Source organism: Dipodomys merriami, unplaced genomic scaffold (assembly GCF_024711535.1).
Source record: "Dipodomys merriami isolate MVZ:Mamm:240054 unplaced genomic scaffold, mDipMer1.0.p SCAF_13, whole genome shotgun sequence".
In the NCBI taxonomy this organism is placed as follows: Eukaryota; Metazoa; Chordata; class Mammalia; order Rodentia; family Heteromyidae; genus Dipodomys; species Dipodomys merriami.
This window is the reverse complement of record NW_027202604.1, coordinates 16,329,020-16,354,315: the sequence shown is the minus strand read 5'-3', so window position 1 is coordinate 16,354,315 and position 25,296 is coordinate 16,329,020. Positions and strand designations below refer to the sequence as shown.

Here is a 25,296-nt window from a genome sequence, read left to right as displayed (position 1 = left end):
ATCTGATCTTTCTCCTCCTACATTTCATTGTATATATTAATCTTTCCTCTAACTACACCTCAACCCATTTACAATTATTTCTATTCCTTCATTCCCTATTCAATTTCTTTGCTCTGTTGATCTCCAAGTGTGAAACATTGAGCTAGACTATATCAGTAGTCAGTCAGACAGTGCCAAAGTGGCTCAGAGTGTTATCCTTTTAGCCCAAACCATTCTAAACCTCATAAAATAGCTACTCACTGATTACAACTGTTCATAATCTCTACTTCTGAAACACAATACCCCTCCCTGACAAAGATAAGCAGAGATAAATAAGGGAACACTTATCTATGATTGGGAACTTCTAAAATCAGTGCAAAGATACTGCCTAGGTATGGATTTTTTCCTAAAGCTGTGCTCAGTGGTGGTATTGGGCCTACTTATCCAACGGAGGAGAAATAGAGTGAAATACCTATTTGGATCGTGTACCTCTGAAGTCTGCACAACCTCAGGGCTCTGAGTACTTTCATTCCCCAAAAGGAGAGAGATAGTGAAAACCCTTAACTTGGAGTGAGAACCTCCAAAGTCTGGGCAGCTGTAGATCTTTGGGTTCAGGCTAGCCATAAAATTGTGTTCTGAGATAGGCACTGGTGGCTCATGCCTGCAATCCTAGCTAGTCAGGAGGCTAAGATATGAGGATTGTGGTTCAAAGCCATCTTGGGCACAAAAGTCTGTGAAACTCTTATCTCCAATAAACCACTCAAAAAACCAGAAGTGGCACTGTGGCTCAAGTGGTAGAGCACTTGCCTTGAGCTGAAGAGCTGATGGACAGTGCCCAGGCCCAGAGTTCAAGCCCAGGACTGACAAAAAAATATTGTGTTCTGGTGGAGAAGTGGAGATATTTTCAATTCCAAAAAGGAGAAATAGACTGAAATACTCATTTTTGAATGTGAACCTCCAATTCCTGTGTAACTATAGGACTCTAATGGGGGCTTGTCTTAGAATTGTGATTTAGTGTGCAATTGATACACTCCTCAAAAGGTGTGGTACTGTGGAAACTCCCATTCTTTTTTTTTTTTTTTTTGTCAGTCGTGGGGCTTGAACTCTGGGCTTGGGTGCTTTCCCTGCCTCTTCAGCTCAAGGTGAGCACTCTACCACTTGAGCCACAATGCCAATTCTAGTTTTCTAGTGATTTATTGGAGATAAGAGTCTCACGGACTTTCCTGCCTGGGCTGGCTTTGAACCACGATCCTAAGATCTCAGCATCTTGAGTAGCATTACAGGTGTGAACCACAGGAATCCGGCTGAAACTCCCGTTCTCGATTGTAAAACCCCAAAGTCTGTGCTACTACAGTGCTCTGGGTAAGTTCTAGTCTTAGATGTGTGTTCTTGCATGTAATAGGATATAATCTCACTCACAAAAGGATGAGATAGAGTGAAAATACTCATTGTTGATTGTAAAATCCCAAAGTCTGTGCAGCTACATGGCTCTGGGTAGGTGCTTTTCTTAGAATTCTGTTCTGGTGTGTAATTGGATATACACTCACAAAAAAAGGTGAGATAGAGTGAAAACACCCTTGTTAATTGTAAATCTCCAGAATCTGTGCAATCATGGGGCTCTGGGTTGGTCCTTGTGTTCTAGTGAGGAATTGGGTTTGCTTTCATTCCCAAATGGGCAGAAAAAGCCACAAAAACACAAGAAAAATGTCAAGTCCAGGAATTTCAACTCCCACCCAGGACAAACAGGCAACAGAACATTTAATTTAAAAAAATCCAGTGGATACTTCACAAAATGCTTGACAAACACTACCGGTAAACATGCTGAGTGAAAAACTTGAAAGCCTACATGAGGCCATGCATGAGCGTGATGAGGCAAACAAAAGATTAATAGAGGAATTCATGGAATCAACAATCAGAAAGCTGAATGAATTCCAACAAAAGGAAAGGGAGTCCAGTGAAAGTATAGCCACTCAACTAAGGGATATGAGAGTGAACACAGAAAGCCAAATCAAGGAGGCAAGGAAATCCATGCAAGATCTAAAACAAAGCTTCAACAAAGAAATTGAAGCCATTAAAACTGAACAACTAAAAAGAAGGGAAATAAAACGCAAAGTAGAAAGTTTGGACAGTAGGCTAGACCATGCAGAAGACCGTGTCTCTGGGATAGAAGACAGCCTAGATATTATAGAGAAAGAGCATACAAGTATTCAGAACAAATCAAAAAAATATGATAGATCTATTCAGCACATAGAAGACACCATCAGAAGAATGCATGTAGGAGAGGGCCTAGAAACAGACTCCAAAGGTCTAGGAAATTTATTTAACAGAATCCTAGCAGAGAACTTCCCAAATATGCAAAAAGAAAAGCCTATTCAGATACAAGAAGCCTTTAGAACAGACCAGAACAGAATATCCCACGGCCACATTGTAATCCACACAGGATCAATAGAAACCAAGGAAAGCTGTCAGGGAGAAAAGGTCAAGCACCTATAAAGGAAAACCAATCAGGATAACTACATATTTCTCAGCAGAGTCCATGAAAGCAAGAAGAGCCTGGAATGAAGTATGCTATGCCCTAAAGACAATTATCAACCAAGAATAGTGTACCCAGTTAAACTCTCCTTCATAACTGAGGGAAAAATTAAAACCTTTCACAGCAGAGAAAAACAATATGTCTCCATCAAACCAGCCCTACAAAAGATATTTAAATATGCCCTACACATAGAGAACCAACTAGAACATGATGAAGAGAAGCAGCCCCCAAACAAAGAATTAGAACCAAGGTGACACAGCCCCTAAGAAGGTGAATAACATAACAGGAACTACCAAACACCTCTCAATCCTACCTGTCAATATTAATGGACTTAACTCTTCAATCAAATGACAGAATCTCTAGTTGAATCTACAGAATCCATCTATCTGCTGTCTTCAAGAGATGCACCTTCCCTACAAAAACAAACATATTCTGAAAGTGAAAGGCTGGAATACAATCTACCAAGCAAACGGCCCCCACAAACAGGCTGGAGTAGCAATTCTAATATCAGATAAAACAGACTTCAAATTAAAATTAGAAGAGATAAAGAAGGACACTACATACTAATAAAAGGATCTCTCCTACAAGAGTATATAACAATTATAAATATCTATTCATCAAATACCAGAGCTCCCAAATTTATCCAAAAAACACTACTTTCCCTAAAATCACACATAGATCCAAAGACATTGATTGACTTTAACACACCACTTTCCCCGCTAGAAAGGTCAACTCAGCAAAAAATCAACAGTGAAACAGCACATCTAAACAACTGCATAAACTGCATAGACTGAACAGACATCTATAGACTATTTCATCATCAAGAACATCAGCAACAGAATACACATTCTTCTTAGCATCACATGGAATATTCTCCAAAGTAGACCATATTTTAGGCCACAAAGCAAATCTGTCCAAATACAGAAACATTGAAATTATGCCCTGCATTATCTCAGACAACAAGGGAATAAAATTAGAATTCAATACTAAATGCCACCAAAGAAAATCTTGTAACACATGGAGGTTGAACAACACTGTTGAACCACAAGTGGGTCGTGGAAGAAATTAGAAAGGAAATTCAAATGTTCATGATATTTAGCAAAAATGAACATACAAATTACCAGCTTCTCTGGGACACAGCAAAGGAAGTACTCAGAGGAAAATTCATAACTCTGAGTTCTTACATCAACAAATTGGAGAGATCTCAAACCAACAATTTAATGAAAAGCTCCTTGAAAAAGAGCAACAAGCCAAACCCCAATCCAGTAGCTGGAAGCAATTAACATTAAATCAGAATTAAATGAATCAGGGTCCCAAAACCATAGAATCAACAAAGCAAACAGTTGGTTCTTCAAAAAAAATCACAAAATTGACAGACCCTTAGCAAATCTTACCAGAAAAAGAAGAGAACGTGCCCAAATAAATAAACTCAGAGATGAGAATGGAAACATCACCACAGAAACAACTAAGATTCAGAACATTATAAGGGAATACTTCTCAAACCTTTATGCTAATAAGTTTGAGAATCTGAATGAAATGGAAGAATTTCTAACAAATATTGATATGCCCAAACTAAACCAAGATGAGCTAAACTGACTTAATAGACCCATATCAAGCATTGAAATAGAAACAGCAATAAGAGACTCCCACTCAAGAAAAGCCAGGACCGAATTTACAGCTGAAATCTACAAGGCCCTCAAAGCAGAACTCACACCAATACTCCTCCAACTCTTCAATGAAATTGAAAATGAAAGTTCATTACCAAACTCCTTCAATGAAGCCATCATAACCCTCATCCCAAAACCAGGCAGGGACCCATTTCTTTGATGAACGTCAATGCAAAATTTCTCAACAAAATTCTGGCCAATCGACTTAAACAAGTCATCAAAAATCATACACCATGATCAAACAGGATTCATTCCAGGGATCCAAACCTGGATGCAAATCAATTCATGTAATATATCACATCAATAAGAGCAAGGGTAAGAACCACATGATTATCTCAATAGATGCAGAAAAAGCATTTGACAAGAGCCAACATATCCTTATGATGAAAGCTCTGGAGAAGCTAGGAATCCAGGAATCATTTCTCAATACAATAAAGGCCATGTATGACAAACCTACAGCCAGCATTATACTTAGTGGTAAAAAACTAAAGCCATTTCCTCTAAACTCAGGAACAAGACAAGAATGCCTACTCTCTCCATTCCTCTTTTTGCTCTAGAGCAATAAGACAAGTAGCAAACATAAAGGGTCCAAATAGGGAAAGATGAAATAAAACTCTCCCTCTTTGCAGATGACATGATCTTGTATTTAAAGTACCCTAAAGTACCCCCATGGACTCCATTCCTAAGTTACTAGAGCTGATTCAAAACTTTGGCAAAGTAGCAGGGTAAAAATTAACCCTCAAAAATCAATGGCTTTTCTGTATGCCAATAATGAGAAGACACAACTGAAATCAGGAAAGCAACTCTATTTGTAATAGCCCCACAAAAAAATAAAATACCTAGGAATTAACTAAAGAAGTGAAAGATCTCTATGATTTTAAAACCTGGAAAAGGAAATTAAAGCACAACTAAGGAAGTGGAAAAACCTCCCATGTTCCTGGATTGGAAGGATTAACATTGTGAAAATGGCAATACTTCCAAAGGCTATCTACAAATTCAATGCAATACCCATCAATAACCCAACCTTATTCTTCAATGAAATAGAAGAGGCAATCCAAAAATTCACATGGAACAATAAAAGACCCTGAATAGCAAAAATAATCCTTAGCAGAAAGAATAGTGCTGGAGGAATAACAATACCAGGCTTCAAACTCTACTACAAGGCCATAGTAATCAGAATAGCTTGGTAATGGCACAAGAACAGACCTGAAGACCAATGGAATAGACTGAAGACCCAGAAATGAACTGACAGACCTATGGCCACCTAATCTTCAATAAGGGAGCCAAAAAAAATAGAATGGAAGAAAGACAGCCTCTTCAGTAAATGGTGCTGGTAAAATTGGATAAACAACTGTGAAAACTAAAGCTAGATCTGTATGTATCACCCTGCACCAGAATCAACTCCAAATGGATCAAAGACCTCAAAGTAAAAGCAGAAACCCTGAATACATTACAAGAAGGAATAGGAGAAACTCTAGGGCTCCCTGGCACAGGCTGAAATTTTCTTAATAAAGACTCAAACACAACAAATTTAAGAAAGGTTGGACAAATGGGATTGCATGAAACTGCAGAGTTCCTGCATGGCAAAGGACATAGCTAGTTAGATCAATAGAAATCCCATGGACTGGAAGAAGATCTTAACTAGCTATACAACAGAAAAGGGCCTCATATCTAAAATATACTTAGAACTCAAAAAACTAATTCCCTCAACAACAAATCCTCAAAGAAACAACCACCCCATTAATAAGTATGCTAAAGACTTAAAGAGAGACTTCTCTGAAGAGGAAATAAGAATGGCCAATAGACACATGAAGAAATGCTCCATATCTCTGGCCCTAAAAGAAATGCAAATCAAAACAACATTGAGATTCCACCTCACCCCAGTTAGAATGGCTATAATCAAGAACTCTAATAACAACAGATGCTGGAGGGGATGTGGATGCATTGTTGGTGGGAGTGTAAACTTGTTCAACCACTTTGGAAAGTAGTATGGAGGTTCCTCAAAAGATTCCACATAGAGCTCCCCTATGACCCATTAATCCCACTTTTGGGTATTTACCCAAATGACCGCAAACAAGGCCATACTAAAGCTACTAGCACAAGTATGTTTATCATAGCATTATTCACCATAGCTAAGATATGGAACCAACCCAGATGCCCCTCAGTAGACGAGTGGATCAAGAAAATGTGGTACACACACACACACACACACAATGGAATTCTATGCTTCAGAAAGAAAGATACCTCCCTAAAACTTGGAAAAATTATATTAAGTGAAGTAAGTCATTCCCAAAGAAATTTAGGTTCTACGGTTTTCCTTATTTGCAATAATTAGTGTATATATAGGATAATCTTACCAAATGAACTGAACAGCTCAAATGCTACATATAAGATGGTTACAGGTGGCTTTACACCTGTAATCCTAGCTACTCAGGAGGCTGAGATCTGAGGATCACGGTTCAAAGCCAACCCAGGCAGAAAAGTCTGTGAGACTCTTTAAAAAAAATAAGTTTTTTATTGTGAAAATGCTGTACAAAGGGGTTACAATCACACGAGCAAGGTAATGAGTACATTTCTTATCAAGCATTGTTGCCTCTTATCTCTGATAAACCACCAGAAAACCAGAAGTGGCACTGTGGCTCCAGCAATAGAGCGCTCACCTTGAGCTGAAGAGTACAGGGACAGTGCCAAGGCCCAGACTCAAGCCCCACGACCGACCAAAAAAGAAAAAAGAAAAAAGAAAGAAAAAAAATGATGCTGCGTGAAATGAATCCCAAGATATGGACACAAGAGGTCTGTCTTTGTTGTTATTGTTTTAAATGTACTATGTGATTTATTTTTTGTTTCCTTGTATGTTCTTCCTCCTATTGTATATCCCCTGTTGTCACTGTACTTGATTTTGGTACCCTGAATCTTGTATATACATTTGTCTAATCTGGGGAGGGGAAGGGGAATAACAAAACGGTAAAACAAGGACTCAAGATGACCCATTGCAACAATGATACCCACGGGACAGTATATTGGAAATGAACTTTACAACTTCAGGCAGGGTGGGGGGATGTGGTGGGGAGGAGTGTGGGAGGTGGGGGAAGGATAATGGGACAACAACAAGGGAAGGGGTAACAATGATCGGCAAGTAATGTATTCATTCCCTTACTCATGTAACTGTATCCCTCTGTACAGCATCTTTACAATAAAATTTAAAAATATATTAAGTTTGATGTGTATGTGGAACATGGATTGGGGAAATTAAATGGATCGAATTTAACAGAGAATATTTTTCTCAGTATTGCTACAATTTCTTCAGCTTCAATAGTAGTTTGCTTTCTGTTCACTTTCCTGAAATCATTATGCATGAATATTTTAAATGCTTAGATATTTTAAGTAAGGAAATCTTGATAAACAATATTAAACAATTAAAGTGCCTAACTCTGCTGTATACATTAAAAATATTTGGCCTATTACTCAAAATAGCTCAAAGACGAGAAGTTAATATGTAAGGGCAGTAACATGGCTGGCAGGCAACCCCAGATCTCACACTTCAAGTGGCTTTTTAACTTTTGGTGTCTGCTTTATATTTAACCAGACATATCAAGTATTCCTTTTGTTATTTTTGAATTCTTATTACTTAATGCACACCAATTATGTAATATATATGATTCAGCAACTCTTACAACAAAAATTCTCAAAATTGTAATACTTTTTGTGGAGTTAACTCCTTCTTTAGGATTCCAAGGGTGTTTAAGGCTGTAGTTCTGTAACCTAAGGAAATATGGGTATAGCTACCCAGTGACTCTGGACCATTGGGACAGTCAACTTGATAATTTAGGCAGAGCAAAATGTTTGGCCTCTCTTAAATAGGTCATACTTGTTTTCATTTCTTGTGTTTAGGTTTCTTAAGAAAATACGGGGCTGGGAAGGTGGCTCAGTGGTAGAGCGCTTGCCTTGCATGCCTGAGGCCCTGGGTTCGATTCCTCAGCACCACATAAGCAAAAAGAAAAAAGCCGGAAGTGGCGCTGTGGCTCAAGTGGTAGAGCACTAGCCTTAAGCTGAAGAGCTGAGGGACAGTGCCCAGGCCCAGAGCTCAGGCCCCACAACTGGACCCCCCCCCCAAAAAAAGAAAAGAAAATACATTAGCTGCATGAACAATCCCCTGCAAAGGTTTTTTATTCCAGTAACAAAATGGAATCCTTTGAATCTGATGAATATAGCAGTGAAGAGAAGAGATTGTGTTTGCAAGCAGAACTAAATCACATGTGAAAAACAAGGAGAACATGCCAGACTGTCTTATGATCAAGTATTTATAGTAAAGCTATTTATATCATTCGCTACAGGGAAAAGGGGATCCTAAATATAAATGAAAATTCTGAGGTTAGCATACTAATCCTTAACAGTGAAAACTCCAGTGCTGTCCTACAGGTAGAACAAAAGGTAAGAAAGTTTAGTAAGTGATCAAACCTATATTAAAACAGTAATGTTCTTTTAAACCTATTTAGATATTGCCTAATGAAACACATAGTTAATACTATTCCTACCGTATATTAAGAAAATACATCTGCTTCTGTAACATGCTTATTTCAATGCTTACTAATAAAATATTTAGTAAAGTAAAACAATAAACATAAGATTATATATCCTTTTATTATAATACTGTGTAATAGGAAAGATTTTTTTGGTGTGTACCAAAGCAACTCAAAACTTAAAAGGTAAGTCCAAAATAGTTCAATATAAATAAGCATTTTACTTAAGTCTTATGAGAAAAGTTACTTTCCTGAATAAGCTTTAATTAAATGGTTACTCATTTAAGCTTCTATTTTATATTTAATTTGCAGCAGTAGAAAACTTTTAAATTTATTGGGAAAAAATGAGATGAGGTTTTATGGAACATTAACTTGTCTTATGCAAATAAAAATTTGTATTGTCAATTCTCAGTAGTATCACCTTTGCAGTTACCTGAAATTCATAATTTTAAGAAGTTGATCATCTTTTCACAGGAAAAAATATTTTGAATTTATTACAATCTTAAAGTAAACCTGCCAGTTATTTACATGGATAATTACGACAGTGATGAAGACACAGACACTGACTTTGACACCCAGCTGGTAATTCATCAGAGTTTACTTAGGGATATTTACAAGTTGGGAGCAACAGAACACGCACCTGATGATAACAGGTAATGGCTTTCTCCTTGTCAATGTTGAGACTCATTGTTAGCCTAACTGTAGAATCCTGACAAAAACAAGAGAGAAGGTCAGAATGGAGGAAGTTGTCCCTCCTCCCCCCCTTCCCCTCCCACCTTCTACTGCCACTGCAGTGGATAGAACTCAGGTCGTCGTGTATTTCATGCATACTAGATGAGTGCTGTACCACTGAGCTATACCCCAAGCCAGGAACTGTCATATTTAAATGTGTATAAGATGCCTCACTAGGCTGGGGATGTGGCTTAGTGGTAGAGTGCTTGCCTAGCATGCATGAAGCCCTGGGTTTAATTCCTTAATACCACACAAACAGAAAAAGCCAGAAATCATGCTGGCTCAAGTGGTAGAGTGCTAGCCTTGAGCAAAAGAAGCTCAGGGACAGTACCCAAGCCCTGAGTTCAGGTCCCAGGATTGAAAAAAAAAGATGCCTCACTGGAAAGAAAACACTTGGAAAGACTTCATTTAATCAATAAAGAAAATAATTGAAGGAAGTTAGTGGCAAATATGGGTGAGAGATGCAAACTAGAAATCAGAGGGAAAAGAATAAAGGAGGTTTATGAGTGGCTAGAGGAAAATAGCTAACACACCTTGTCTTTATGAAGATAAAAACATAAAGACACATAAAAAGTTACGGAGGTAGGTGAGGAGGGGGTCCAGTCTTTAATCAAGTCAAGGGGAGGAATTATGTCAATTTAATCACAGAAGAAGCTAACTAGATTCTGAAGGTGTGGATTCAGAAAAATCACCCTGAATGTGAGCAGTATAGTTAGGCTTGGCAGCAACCTCAGTTCCATAAAGTAGGAGCCATTGTTTTCTTCACATGGAGTTTGTCTCTGATTACCTGCTATTATACCTTTTCCTTTCGGTTCATATCAGATACTGTAGTTTTCTCTCCCTTTTGGAATTACCTTTTTTTTTTTCTATGCAGCTTCCATTCTTTTTTGAGTGCTGACTATAAGAAGATACTTAAAGCAATAGAGGCAGTTAAGTACTCTTCCTACAACTTGTGGTAAGATGTCCTGGTGACAGCTGGCAGAGGATGGAGGGCACAGTTTCTCATCAGGAGTCTGATTGGCCTTTTCTGGGAATACTTAGATGCAATTCAGAAAAGAGTTCCTGAATTCCTCTGTAGGCAGAACTATTCTTTTCTGTATGAGAGAAGACACTATGGGTGTTTGTTCTCAGGCCAAAGTGGTATGGAAGGTTAGAGGACCAGACTTATTGCTTGTCCTGTACCATTTAACAGTTGCATTTCATCTAAGGTGATGCTCTCCTTCTGTTGTCTGTGTACTAACTTTGGTGGCAGAATTCAGCAGCAGTATGGGCTGCCTTGTATTTGTGCCAAATGTGATTTGGTTCTCATTTTCCTTGCTAATAGGTGAGGAAGATGCATTGTCACACTTAACCACGTGCCATTCTGCTTTTGATGAAGCAGATGGGATAGGCTGGATTCCTCTTCATAAGGCTGCAGTGCAGTTAAATAAGAACATTTTAGAAATGACACTGAGAGGTAAACTCCCTTTTATTCCTCTTGAAGCTTAGAAAGGAAATCTAAAATGTATTTGTACCCCTTAACTTGTGTGGTATGATGAATTTATTACAGCTTCAAAACCCAGTATGTGGGAGCAAACAACCCACAATGGAGAAACACCACTGTTTTTGGCTGTCAGCAATTGCCTCTTGGAAAATGCCAGTTTTCTTCTTCTCAATGGTTGCAATCCAAATGCTAAGAATTTTGAAGGCCATTCTCCTCTTCTAACAGGTAAAGAAGCATCTTGTCTCTGGAGGAGAGTCTGTAGCTCTGATTCCTTCATATACACAGGTTTCAAAAGCACGTTTTGGTGCATAGCTGTAGCCATGTCCCTTTGGTCCTAATTGGTCAGCTATAGAAAGCTTAGGCATAGTGGTACACACCAGTCATCCCAATATCTGGAGTCTGAATCAGGAGGATTGTTAGTAAGAGGCCATGGGGCTGTATAGTAAGACCTCGTTGCCTCTCCTACAGCCCTCAAAAGAAGTTTTCTTAGATTGGTTTGTGAGTTAGCTTGATGCAAAAATCTCTGCCCAATAAGAAGCAGCTATTTTTGCACGGTGCCTCAACCATTGGATTCTAGAGTAAAACTTGTAAGAGAGAAGCAGAGTCTTAAGAGCACAGGTGAAGACAGGCAGCCGAAATATTTAAGAAGTGGGCAGGCAGATCTCTATATTGCTTTTCCCATCCCACCTACTGGGACAAATTCTTCCCCAACCCCAGGAATTTTGTGGAGATTTATTCTCTAGATAGCTTACACAGAAGGTCTCTGGAAAGAAGTTTGTTTTTGTTGTTGTTGGTTTTGTTTTTCGTTTTTTGTCAGTCATGGGGCTTGAACTCAGGGCCTAGGCAAAGATCCTGAGCTTTTTTGTTTAGGGCCAGCACTCTATCACTTTGAGCCACAGCTGCACTTCCAGTTTTGGGGTGGTTAATTGAAGATAAGAATCTCATGGACAGCCAGATGCAGGTGGTATATAGGCTCACGCCTGTAATCCTAGATACTCATGAGGCTGAGATCTGAGGATCCAGCCAGGCAGGAAAGTCCCTGAGACTCTTATCTCCAATAAACCACCAGAAAGCCACAAGTGGCTCTGTGGCTCGAGTGATAGAATGCTAGCCTAGAGCTGAATAGCTGAGGGACAATACCCTGGCTCAGAATTCAAGACCCACAACCGACTGACTAAATAAATAAATAAATGAAACATAGACTGAGACCACCCAGGATCTCAGAAAGCTGATAGCCAGACCTTTATTCTCCAGAAAGAGACTTCTCTGGAGAATCTGACTAGTAAGGAGAAAGTTCTAAAGGTACTGACGCTTGGGGCTTCCCCCAAAATAGCCTAAACACACCATCCTATAGCCAAACTCATATAAGTCCCAATCACTGTTTAGAATTTCAGCCAGCTTTGTAGTCCTCAGATCCTATTTATGAGTAGACAGATAGCAAGGTATTGTCTCAGGAAAATCTTCAATGGAAACAAATAACTTGGAGGAAACTGATTATTTAAGGGGAAGTAATGTAAAGGGAAGTTATCATTAATTACCCCCAGAGAAATTAGTGAAATAAGAATAGGATAGTAGGCTGAACACTCATGGCTCATGTCTTTCATCCTAGCTGAGATCTGAGGATCATGATTTGAAGCCATCCCAGGGAAGGAAAGCCCATGAGACTTTCCAATTAACCACTAAAAAGCCAAAAGTGGATCTATGGTTCAAGTGGTTGAGCACTAGCCTTGAGCAAAAAAGTTCAAGAACAGTGCCCAGGACCAGAGTTCAAGCCTCAGGACTGGCACACACACACACACACACACACACACACACACACACACACACACACACACACACACACACACACACACACACACACACACACACACACACACACACACACCCCTATTCTACAAATTGAAACATTTGGGAAGTTGGGAAAATCCAAGATTAAACCCCAAATCACAATTTTCAGCAGTGTTTTGTACTGTTTTCTTTTTTATCTTTCATTTTTTACTTTGATGTTTTACACATGCAGGTTTTAAAGAGCCAGTTATTTTCCCAGCCTTCTTCCAAAGAGGCATCTGTTAGTTGATTATTTGCCATTAATGATTATATTTCTAAATAACCTGGAGCATTGCTGCTTTTTTTTTTAACTTTTTGGTTTTGGTATAATGACATTCATAATGAAAATGAAGATTTAACTTTTTCTCCTCCAGTGCCTACCACACATTTCTAATTCTATCATCCTCCAATACTTTTACCACATTTTGCTAGATGGATATCCAGTGTTTACCTTATTTTATGTTTGCTATTTAAAGCAGGATCATAACTATACTTCCTTGCCTAGCATCTTTTTATTTTCCCTGGTGTCTTTAATTTACTTGGCTTTCAATCTACTGATCATTAATTCAACCCCACCCTCTTTCTAAGTGCTCAAATCTCAAAATATTCCTTCCAATCTTATTTTTAAATTATCTTTAAGTAGTTGCACAAAGGGGTTTCAATATAACATGTCAGCTTGTGAGAACAATGCATTTTCATTAATGTCTCTCCTTTCCTGATTTTCTCCTATCTCTTTTAAACCTACTCATTCAAATCTTAAAGAAGCTTTAACTTGGGGCTTCCTATCCTGTTCCAGTTTGGAACTCATAACATGTTCCAGTTTGGAACTCATAACATGTTCCAGTCTGGACCTAGTAGTTATCATCCTAAGATTGTGATTCCCCATCATTTGGGGCTCTTATTTAACTACCAACTGGTTGCCGGGCATCTGTGGCTCATGCCTGTAATCCTAGCTACTCAGGAGGATCTCCGTTCAAAGCCAGCCTGAGCAGGAAAGGCTGTGAGACTCTTATCTCCAATAAACCACTCAGAAAACCGGAAGTGGCACTGTGGCTCAAGTGGTAGAGCACTAACCTTGAGCTGAAGAGCTGAGGGACAGCCCCAAGGCCCAGAATTCAAACCCATGACCGACAACCAAAAACAAAACAAAAAGAATCACTATCACCTGGTTGAATATCATATTTCTTGGATCCCTACCATGTATACTTCTAATTTATATACTGCCTCATTGGTAGAACATATGCTCTAGATAGATAAAGTTTTTGAGGTCTTCCAAGTCTGAAAATAAATGTCATATGTCTTCAGATTTAATAGTTTGGCTAAATATAGAATGTTAAGTTTAAAATAATTTGTAAAACTTTTCTTCAGCATTTCATCAAGCATCTAGTTACTGGTGAAAAGTCTGAACCCTTTTGATTGGCCATCTTTTGTATGCGTTTCCCTTTTTCCTCTCAAGAAAATGTATGGAAGCTTCTTCTGCTCCCTGGCAACTCTCTCTCTCTCTCTCTCTCTCTCTCTCTCTCTCTCTCTCTCTCTCTCTCTCTCTCTCTCTCTCTCTCTCTCTCTCTCTCTCTCTCTCTCTCTCTCTCTCTCTCTCTCTCTCTCTCAATAATTTCATTTATTACAGAAGAGTTTGTGCTTAGTGAATTTAAACTATATGATTAAAATATAAACATATGACTCATAACCCCAATTCTTTGAGATGCTCTTTGTTAACATTTTCATATCTATCCTTGCATTACGTAGTGATACAAGATTGAATCTTCATTGTAAGATTTCTAGAGGGTTTAATATACCAATATGCGGAGTGGATTTTGAAGAGAGTGATAGAATGTATAGCTTTCCCAAGCATTCTTATAGTGCATGTGTACATTCATGTATATGTGTGTGTGTCTGTTTTGTTGGATATTGGATTCCAACCCAGGTTCTTGCACATGCTAAGCAAGCACTGTACCAGAGCTATGCCCCAAAGTCTTCTTTCTGTTGTTGTTTGTTTGTCTGTTTGCCATTTTTATTAGCTTGTTAGTTGTACAGGGAATATTTCAGTGTTTATGTCTGTAATTGTTGTTAACTAACTATAGAATTGTTTTCTAAACAAAGAACCTCAAGATGTTGCCTGCACAGCACATTTTGGAAACAAGCCAAAATTATCATTTTCTTCAAGCTCAGTCATTTACCCAAACATACATACTTAAATTGCATTTTAGTCATTTATTTGCGGAGGTAGTTCCATTGCTATTGTGTTTTTTTTCTTCTTTTAAAGCAACTACAAACATTTCTAAGAATACATGGAGCTCCTAGGTTCCCATTTTCTTGAGAAAATAAACATAGTGCAGATTTTTTTCAACTATGTAATCTTGGCCAATAGATGATGAATAATTGGTTGTGGCTTGCAGAAAAACAAATAGCCATTTATAGAAAACACTACTAATACTATTTGCAATATGCCTTATTTTATAATGTGTTTCCCAAACACAGAATGGTAGGGTATGGGAGTAGGTGGGAAGAGCTCCTTATAAGCCTGAAGGACACTAGCCAACAAGACAACACCTTAGTCCCCTGCTGAACATAATGCTAACCTCACTTATAATTTTCCAGCTGTTCTGCGTGACTCCTATGACATGGCCGCTTTGCTGATCAGCCGTGGAGCAGATGTCAATCTGCGGTGTGCCAACGAGAGGACAGCTCTCCATGAAGCAGCCAAGCTAGGCAGACAGGACATGGTGAAGCTTATGCTGCTTTCTGGGGCACAGCCTGACCCACAGAGCTCCTATGGATTCACTCCTCTTGCTCTTGCTGCCCAAGGCGGACACACTGAAATTATGGAACTATTACTACAGAAAGGCAAGATTTTCTATAGTCAGCACACTATCAGGGGTATGGAACTATTACTACAGAAAGGCAAGATTTTCTATACAGTCAGCACACTATCAAGGGCAATGTAACCCAGGTATTTTCCTCTTGGTGATGATTCAAAATAGCACAAAATAACATTTCATTTAAGACCAATATAAATGTTTGATAAAATGATGTGTTGGCTACTAAAACACTAAAACACAGATTTAATTTACGTGGTCTGAAAAAATTTCCCTAAAATTATTAAGGTTATCCAGGTAACTCCTTTTTTAATATTTCTGCATTGTGCTAAGAGAACAGTTACACACACACACACACACACACTTTTTTTGTGTGTTTTCCTTTTCTAGAGACAAAATTGAAGTTCCAGCAACAATCTTCCCGTCTCTCTTGTGCTATTATGAGACAGTTTAATCTTTTATGCAATGGCTTTAGGGAAATCATCCCAATTTCTTTTCTTTAGGTCCTATTTCTTTTCTTTAGTAATAATCAAAACTTTAAGAGAAGGAGGGATGCAACTTATATTTATTGAATGCTTTCTATATACCAAGACTTAAGCTACTTGCAATGCCTGATGTAATACTTTAAAATTTCTGTGAGACATGTATTGAGATCATTTTGTACTGGAAAGATGTCAGGGAACATATTCATTGCAAGACTTCTTTATAAACACACTCTTCTTCCCAGCCCTACATGGTAGCTGTGGCCACTTTAGATTCTGGCTAAACTTTTGGTTCAGAATATGTTGGCACTGTCAGTTGAAGCAGTACATCTATAAATTTTTTCAAACAGGAAAATTTTTACCAAGATTTAACAAATTCCAAAAACTAGAATTATTTTTCTCTCCCCTATCTCCAGAAGCCTTTCTTTTTACATGGTCATGGTCTCCTATATTCAAGAACAGTTCTGTATTTTGTAGACTTACCTAGACCTTTCCAATAATATAGAGGAAAGTATGAATAATATATTAATAAGGCATTTTAAATAAGATGTTTGAAATAAGCAATATGAAGGATGCCTAAAGTAACAAAAGTAAATACTAGTTCTTTCATACTTGAGGAAAGAGTAATTTAGTTAATTAATTAGCTAATTCATTTTTATGGAGTCCAGGGCTTTGTAGATGCTAGACAAGTGTTTTACTTTTGAACTATACTTCTAGGTCTAGAGTAATATTTGTTTAGATCACTGATAAAAATCTAGAGAAGAGAGGCAACAGAGTTTAATTCTTTTACCCTTGAAAGAAACCAGCATTGGTTGATCACAATGAATCCAGTGATTGAGCATTTCCCTAAAGTAAGCCCTTACAAAATAATTTGCACAATATGAAATATTAAATGGCAGAATAGGCATTTGAAACTACATCTACTGATTCCAAATCATATTAATTTAATAATCGGTGTGGCAACATAGCATCAACAAAAAGAAGCCTTCAGCTTAGAAGATCTGTGTACACATCTTGTTTACTAGATGTGTATCTTTAGAGAAGCCATCTAAGTTCAGTAAGTCTTACTTTCTTCATCTTTAAAATGAGAGGTATTGGCTTGGTACCTATTTGGGGGTTTATTGTGAAGTTTAGAAGTTATTATACACGTAAAAGAACCAGAACATAATTGAGGCCTGATTCTTTAATGCATTCTGGGAATGGGCTCTTGGTCAGCCACTGTACCTTGATGATTCTTATGGAATATGTACTAAATTCAAATTACTGTATCTTTTTTATGAGTTGTAAATGTTCCTAGAATGTTGTTCTCAACTTTTGTCCATTCAGATGCTACTCTTTTTTCAGAGCCTATTTTATAGAGAAGACTTGCAGATATGACCCAACTCCTTTCTCTTTACATTTCCAATTCCTTTCATAACCTCAGCCCTAGATATTCTAGAAAACACTTTGCCCATACTTAATTTCTACACCTCTCATAGAACACTTAGAATACAGTAGTTCTACAGTTTATCTGCCTAGTTATCAGCAGTTCCCAACTTCAATTAAAAACTATGAATGTGTCTTTCTATGAGTGAGTTAAAACAGAAAAAATATTCTTTTCTAGCAAAACAACATTAGACAACATGGAGATATAGTCCAATCAATTTATTAGCCCCATACATAGTGATCATGTTGTGATATATATATATATATATATGTAAAACTACAGTAATAGTAATAATATAGTAATATTAACTATTGCGTTAAGCAGCTTCTTTTGTAGGCCATTACTGAAAAAAGTTTTCTTGTTATAAAAATATTTCTACTGGAATTTTCAAGTTTCACACAAATAATTTATAATATTAACATGAAAGTCAACCTAACTATAATTTACAAACTGTCTGCGTCATTATTTTTTCTCCCTAACTAGATTATAAACTAGATTATAAATAGGAAGTATATATTTCATTTCTTTGATTCTAAGTGGTTTGCTAGAGTAGTTATTCACTAATTTTTTTTGGTGGTAGTGATCTATTTTTAAGATTGCTTAAATAATACAATGGAAAAGAAACTTTGCATAATGAGATTCTTTCTCCTCTTAGGTGCTAATGCTCACGTTCAGGCCTCTGATGCTTCTTCCATCTTACTTGAAGCTGCTAGAGGAGGAAATCCAGACTCTGTGACTCTCTTGCTAGAATATGGAGCTGATGCCAATATCCCTAAGAATTCAGGCCACCTGCCCATTCATGTAGCAGCTGACAGAGGCCACTTATTGTAAGCTTCATTGCATTATTCTAAATAATAGAAATAGCAATAGCTGAAAGTGGTGCTGTGGCTCAAAGTGGTAGAGAACTAGCCTTGAGCAAAAGAGGTCAAGGGCAGTGCTCAGGCCCTGAGTTCAAGCCCCACAAATGACCAAAAAAAAAAAAAAAAAGCAATAGCTAACTGTTGTTTTGGAGCAGCTTCTAGGAACCATACATGCTTCTAGAAACTTTATAAAATTCTAAGAATTTTATAAACTTTAAAAACTTTTTTCTCTGATCCAACAATGAAAACTCTTAAAGAATCTCTTGATCAACTAGAAAGTAGTAAGGCATTTATTACAAGGATAATAATTCTTATTATTAGATACTTAGGCACCATAGAAAGTTTTCATTTCAACTGCCTGGGTTTATTCTAGACAATAGTTCTATTAAATTTTACTTTGCATCTAAAGGAATTAGCATTTCTATTGGGGAGTCTAAATACCATCAGATACAAACCAATATGATCCATTGTGAGTATGAAAGAATTATAAACATGTCAACTCTGTATCTTAACAAAATCTGTTCATGGGCTGGGAAGGTGGCTCAGTGGTAGAGTGCTTTGCCACACATGCATGAGGCCCTGGGTTCTATTCCTCAGCACCACATTAGCAGAAAAAGCTGCAAGTGATGCTGTGGCTCAAGTGGCAGAGCGTTAGCCTTGAGCTGAAGAGCTGAAGGACAGTGCTCAGGCCCTGAGTTAAAAAAAAAATCTGTTCACAAATGCACTTATTCCCCCTCAGAGCTCTGAAGATGTTGGTTCCAGTTACAGATATTGCTGCCATCAAGCAGAGTGGGATAAGTCCAGTTCACTGTGCAGCAGCCGGAGCTCATTCTCAGTGCCTGGAACTTCTCATCCAGGCAGGATTTGATGTGAATTTCATGTTAGATCAGAGAATTCGAAAACACTATGATGACCAAAGGAAATCAGCTTTGTATTTTGCTGTATCAAATGGTGACCTCTCTTCAGTTAAGCTGCTTCTGAGTGCTGGAGCTCTACCCAATCAAGACCCAGTTAACTGCCTACAGATAGCCCTCAGGATGGGCAACTATGAGCTAATAAATCTTCTGCTGAGGCATGGGGCCAATGTCAATTACTTCTGCAGAGTCAACCCTTTGCATTTCCCATCAGCACTGCAATACACATTGAAAGATGAAGTCATGCTCAGAATGCTGCTGAATTATGGATATGACACAGAGCGATGTTTTGATTGTCCTCATGGGGACAAAGTTCATCGTTCCCATACTTTTGAAGGCTGGACACCTACAGTTATTAAAGATACTATGGTAAGCTCACAGTATCGATGGCATTATCCTTAATATAGTCATTACCTGAAGCCTTAGAATAATAACATTATCAGTCTACTCTATAAGCTCATGGTTGGAAAAAATCTGATATGATAAACATACCTATAATATGATTAAAAACACAATAGAAAAATATGGGACATACAGAAATAATTCAGAGGAAAAAGTAACATTACCTGAAGCTGTCAAGGGATTTCACAAACGAGACCACACCTGAACAAGGTTATAAAGAATAAATACAACCGGCACCAGTGGCTCATGCCTGTACTCTTGGCTACTTAGGAGGCTAAGATCAGAGAATTGCATTCAAAGCTAGCCCTGGCAGGAATGTCATGAAACTCTTATCTCCAATTAACCAACAAAAAGCTGGAAATGGAACTGTGGCTCAAGTGGTCGAGTACTAGCCTTGAGCAAAAAAAGTGCAGGGACAGCACCCAGGTTCTAAGTTTAAACCGCAGGACCAGCACCAAAAAAAAAAAAAAAAAAGATGAATTCAGTCTTACATTCTTGCTACATAAACCTTTTCTTTGAAAGAATTATCTAGCAGCTAAAATGTCTCAGGGTCCCAATATCTGTACCCTTTAGTTTCTAGCTGTCTCTTTTAGCTTTAATATTTGATTAAATGACTTCTTTTGGTAACTTTTCTGATGAAAATGAATCATGGTAAGCAGCTGGTCCCAACCTTCTATTTGAGATCTTTTCCTCACATCAGTTTCCTAGTTTGCCCTTATCTGGCCACTTCTAGCTGCAAGTGAAGCTGGAAAGGTAATATTCATTGCAGACATCCAGGTGACCAACAAAGGGATTAAAAGATACCATGGAAGTCTCTGTTTTACCCACATAATATCTGTGGTTTTGAGGGTATACTAATAAATATTTCAGGGTGAAAAGATAAAATGAAAAATGTAAGACTGGTTCTTAACATTGAGTTCAGTATTTCTTTTTTCAGTGTGGGGCTTGAACTCAGGACCTAAGAGCTGTCCCTGAGTCAAGGCTAGTACTCTACCACTTTGAGCCACAGCTCCACTTCTGATTTTTGAGTGGTTAATTGGAGATAAGAGTCTCACTGGAACTTTTCTGCCCTGGCTAGCTCTGAACTGTGATCTTAAGATCTTAGCCTACTGAGTAGCTAGGATTACAAGCAAATGCCACGAGCACCCAGCTAATTTAGTATTATTTTGATTATTATTTTAAGCTACAAGTACTTAGTGCTTTTCACTTACTTTCTGTTTTTTCCCCCTGTCAGTTCTGTGAAGTAATAACTTTGTCATGGCTGCAACACCTCTCTGGGAAAGTTGTTCGAGTGATGCTTGATTATGTTGATCAAGTTCAGATCTGTTCAAAGTTGAAAGATGTGCTCCAAAAACAGAGGCTCTGGTCAGAAATACATTTTATCATGAGTGAGTTTCTTGTAGGAAATTTTTGCTAAAATACAAATTATATTATTATTTTTTAGAACACTCTTCTGTTATAGTCAAAAGCTTGATCTAAGAAACAAAAAAAAAAACCCACCCCTAATCCTTTCTTTAACTGATAGTGTTTATAACTGTATTTTATGCTTACTACCATTTTCCAGTAGATAAAATCTGTTAGTATATTACTTATTATATAGGTAGGTAATACTTTTTTCTTAAACCATTGTCTTGAAGAAACACTATACAGATAAGAATTAAAACAGGCCTAACAGCAGTAGCTCATGCCTGTAATCTTAGCTACTCAGGAGGATCTCGGTTCAAAGCCAGCCCAGGCAGGAAAGTCTGTGAGACTCTTATCTCCAATTAACCACCAGAAAACCGGAAGTGGTGCTATGGTTCAAGTGGTAGAGTGCTCACCTTGAGCTGAATAGCTCAGGGACAGCAGCATCCTGGCCCAGAGTTCAAGCCCCATGACTGACCAAAACAGAAGCTGTGAAGCAGCAATTTAAATAAAAGAGAGAGATGATGTTGTGTGTGGTGGCTCATGCCTATCATACTAGTTACATAGGAAGGCTGATATTGTAAGTATCATGGTTTGAAGCCAGTCTAGGCAAAAAAGCTCACAAGACCCTATCTCAGTTGATAAAAAGTTAGGTGTGGTAGTATAACATGTTATCTTATCTATACGTGAAGCATAAATAGGAAGATGGCAGTATAGGCAGGCTTCAGGAAAAAGTGAAACTCTATCCAAAAAATAACTAAAGCAAAAATGGCTAAAAGTATGGCTCAAGTGGTAGAAAAATCATATGCTGGGTTCAGAAAGACTAAGAGTGCATATTTTCTCCCATGTGTGGATATTCGACCTAAAATATAAATATATGTGAAAACACATAAGGAGCCATATGTATGTGTGTATGTGAAAACACATACAGTGCCATATGTATGTGTGTATGTGTATGTATATGTATGTATGTATATATGTGTACATATACACACAAACTGACTGAAGTATGGTATACTCAGGTGTGATTCATGGTATAACCACTTTGAACAATTAACAGTCTAAGAAAATGAGTGTCAAGTTGCTGATACATGCTTAGAGTGAGAGGGAGGCTAGGGGCTAAAAGGAGGGCTGATGAATGGAAAGAAGAATAGTTGGTGAATGCAGTCATAATACTCAAAAATGTGCATACATGAAAATGGAACCAGGAAACTCGATGAGGTGGAGGGGGATGGAATAGATGGGAATGGGGAGAATGAGGGAAGGAATAACTGATCAAGATGCATTGAACACATAACTGGACATCTCACTTTGAAACCCCTTGTATTCGGTGATGAAGGAATTAAAATTTTCCTTCATCTTGTTTTTCCTTGAGTTCTCTTCAGCTTTAAGCCTGTCCCTGAGGGCCAAGATTGGGCAGAGAAACTGAAAGAGATTAAAGGATTGGGGAGTCATACAGGTCAGACCCACAATTGATATACCTTCAGGCTCCAACTTGTTGTGGTCCTGAAACCCTACGTACCTGAAGAGTTGCAGTAAAAACTGAAAAGCTGAGTGGACATGTTGAATTGAAATCCTGTGTATAGCTACTTAAAGATTAAAAAAAAAAACACCAAAAACTCAGAAAGGTTGGTTTCCTATTGACCTTTCCATTTAGTCATAGTGAACACAAAAATCCCAGTATCAAATATATTGCTAAAAATATATATATTGCTAGCTAAATGCTGAAATGTACGGCAGTCATTTTATCTTTTGGATAATGTATGTATTTCTTTCATTTTAGCAAACCCTCGCTCTCTGAAACACTTATGTCGCCTTAAGATCCGGAAGTGTATGGGGCGTTTACATTTGCGCTGCCCAGTCTTCATGTCATTTCTTCCATTACCCAATCGTCTAAAAGCATACATCCTTTACAAAGAATATGACCTTTATGGGCAAGGAACTTTTACTGGGACCTGGTAATCTGGCTATTCTAAAGGAAAAGGTATAACTCTGCAGCTGTTTTTCTTAATATTTGACTTGTTGCATATGACTCATTTCTTTTTATTTACCCAGAAATTAAAAGGTAAGTATAGCCTACCTTCTTTAAAAAGATGTTTTCAATGTAGTCCCCTCACATACAATTGGCTAGAATTATAAAGGCAGCTTAAGAAAAACAAAAGTCAGTAGGCATTGTGGCATATACAATTCCAGACACTTGGGAGGCTGAGTAAGAGGATGGTGAGTTCAAAGCCAGCCTGGGTTACATAGTGAAATGTTGTTTAATTAATTAATTGAAATCAAAATTTAATAAATAAAAATTAACTGAAATATACCAGTTTTAATTCTACATTGATCTTATAATAAGTGTATGAGCCTGTTCTTTGTCTTCAAAATAATGGATACCATCTCTGACAATTAAAGATGATTTTTAACAGTAATCTTTTTATGGAGAATATGTGTCTTAGGGATTATTAATATATATTGATTACATTATTACATGGCCTAGAAACTAGCTTTCCATGTACAAAAATCAGTGCCATGGAGAGGGGGGAGGCTGGGAAAGGATGTGAAGGGTAAACAAAGGAGGAGGCTGCAATGCTTGGTAAGAAATGCACGCATTATCCTGCCCATGTAATTGTAACTCCTCTGTACAATATGTTCACAAATAAAATATAATTAAATTTAAAAAAAATCAGTGCCAGGTTAGTTTCTGAAAGTTTCTTTGTAGCCAAATACAATGATGAGATAATTTGCTGAATTGAAATAGAACCTTCATCATCAATGGAAAAATGTCTCTTCATTAAAAAAAAAACACCAGACCCTTGTTTTTGGTAAATATGATCCATGGAATGGGGATTAATTGTGTTTTCAGGGCTGGAGACATGGATCAGTGATAAACCACAGAGCCTGTAAGAAAAAAGAGAACAGGCACTTTGCAGATCAAGGATCCCCTCCTGTGCATCACCCAGAGCCAGGGCCAGAGCTCAACTCAAAGTTTGGGGCAGACCCAAAGTCTTATTTAGGCTGAGTCTGGGTAGCGAGCTGAGCAGATCACCTTAGCACACAGCTGGTTTTCTCCAGGCCTCTCTTGGTGATTGTACAAATTTACTCCTCCCCTAGGGCAAGTGAGCTAGGGATAGAACCGGACACTGAGGGGGAGAGGTGGAACCTCAACTTCCTCAAGCTGCTTCTCTATTTACAAGATCAACCTTGGCTTCCAAGGCCCTTCATTAATCACCTGCCAAGGGTTAAGCTTGTGACCACTGGCCCAAACCTATTGAGCTATGAGTATGTCCTGAGCCCAGCTGCCCTTCCACAAGCTTGACTGTGACTGAGCTGGCCCTCCTGAGAGACTATGTATGACTTCTGACTCAGAAGAAGGTGGACTAGGATCCTCGGCCTTTCATCCTCCTCCTCCTTTCTGCACCCTCCTGCACTTTTGTTTTTGGTTTTGTCCCTTCCTCACTTCCTTCATTCTTCCCTCCCTTCTTACATCCTTCCCTTTCCTTCTTTTTCCTTCCCTCCCCTTCCCTTCCCTTCCTTCTTGTTTCTATTGGATCTTGAACTCAGGATCTTGTTCTCTAACTTGAGCCACATCTCCAGCCCCTTCATCTTGAGTTTTTGTCTGGGGCCAGCCTTTAACCATGATCTTCTACCCATGCCTTTTATGTACCTGGAACCACAGGGTCATGGCACCAATCCTGGCTTATTTTGGTTGAGATGAATATCTCAATAACTGAGCTCCTGAGCTGGCCTTGAACTCCCTCCACAGTAGCTAAGATGTGAGCCACCTTAGCCACCCAACTCCCAGGTGTGCTTTTGTCCCATCATTTTCACTTTGTTAGAATGATGTCCTATTTCTTGTTAAATCCCTACCTGCTTTTGTGGATTCGTCACAACTTCAAGTCTCAATTAACATCTGGTGCTTAATTCAGTCAATAATATCCACTGGAAATTCATTATTCTTGCTTCAATTTTTTGTATCAGTGTTTGATGAGATTGTGTTAAAAGACCCCAAAGATAACTGAGAATCATACTTCAAGCCCCGTGTGGTCTTTGTGAAGCTTCTCAATATCACCAGAGCCCAGGACAAAACTTTCCATGTTGATTGGTCATAGGTGGCTCCAGCCAAGACAGTGCCTCCAGTCACTTAACCAAAGGTAGTGCCATAGACATATCTATGACGAGACAAGTGAGAGTACAGGTCACCCCGCAGTTTACTCAAGGATGCTGTGGATGCCTCCAGACTTTCAGGGATGAGGCCTGGGT

At 38.2% G+C, this 25,296-nt stretch overlaps 1 protein-coding gene across 3 annotated transcripts; it reads left to right on the top strand.

The window, feature by feature from the left end:
• The first annotated feature begins 6,813 nt into the window (after positions 1-6,813).
• Positions 6,814-23,680, top strand: Asb14 (ankyrin repeat and SOCS box containing 14). Of its 3 annotated transcripts, none has more exons than XM_070018396.1 (10): positions 6,814-6,972; positions 9,174-9,352; positions 10,306-10,361; positions 10,756-10,887; positions 10,981-11,139; positions 15,340-15,585; positions 18,121-18,292; positions 19,065-19,608; positions 20,876-21,029; positions 22,829-23,680. In XM_070018396.1, the coding sequence occupies exons 2-10, from the start codon at positions 9,228-9,230 to the stop codon at positions 23,005-23,007; spliced, it is 1,767 nt and encodes a 588-aa protein (XP_069874497.1). In that variant the 5' UTR covers positions 6,814-6,972; positions 9,174-9,227; the 3' UTR covers positions 23,008-23,680. The 3 variants fall into 3 exon arrangements, with proteins under 3 accessions (XP_069874497.1, XP_069874495.1, XP_069874498.1); XM_070018394.1 differs by lacking the exon at positions 6,814-6,972 and adding an exon at positions 8,546-8,610; XM_070018397.1 differs by lacking the exon at positions 6,814-6,972 and adding an exon at positions 8,546-8,610 and having other exon boundaries at positions 20,876-21,006; positions 22,829-22,958.
• The last annotated feature ends 1,616 nt before the right edge of the window (positions 23,681-25,296 follow it).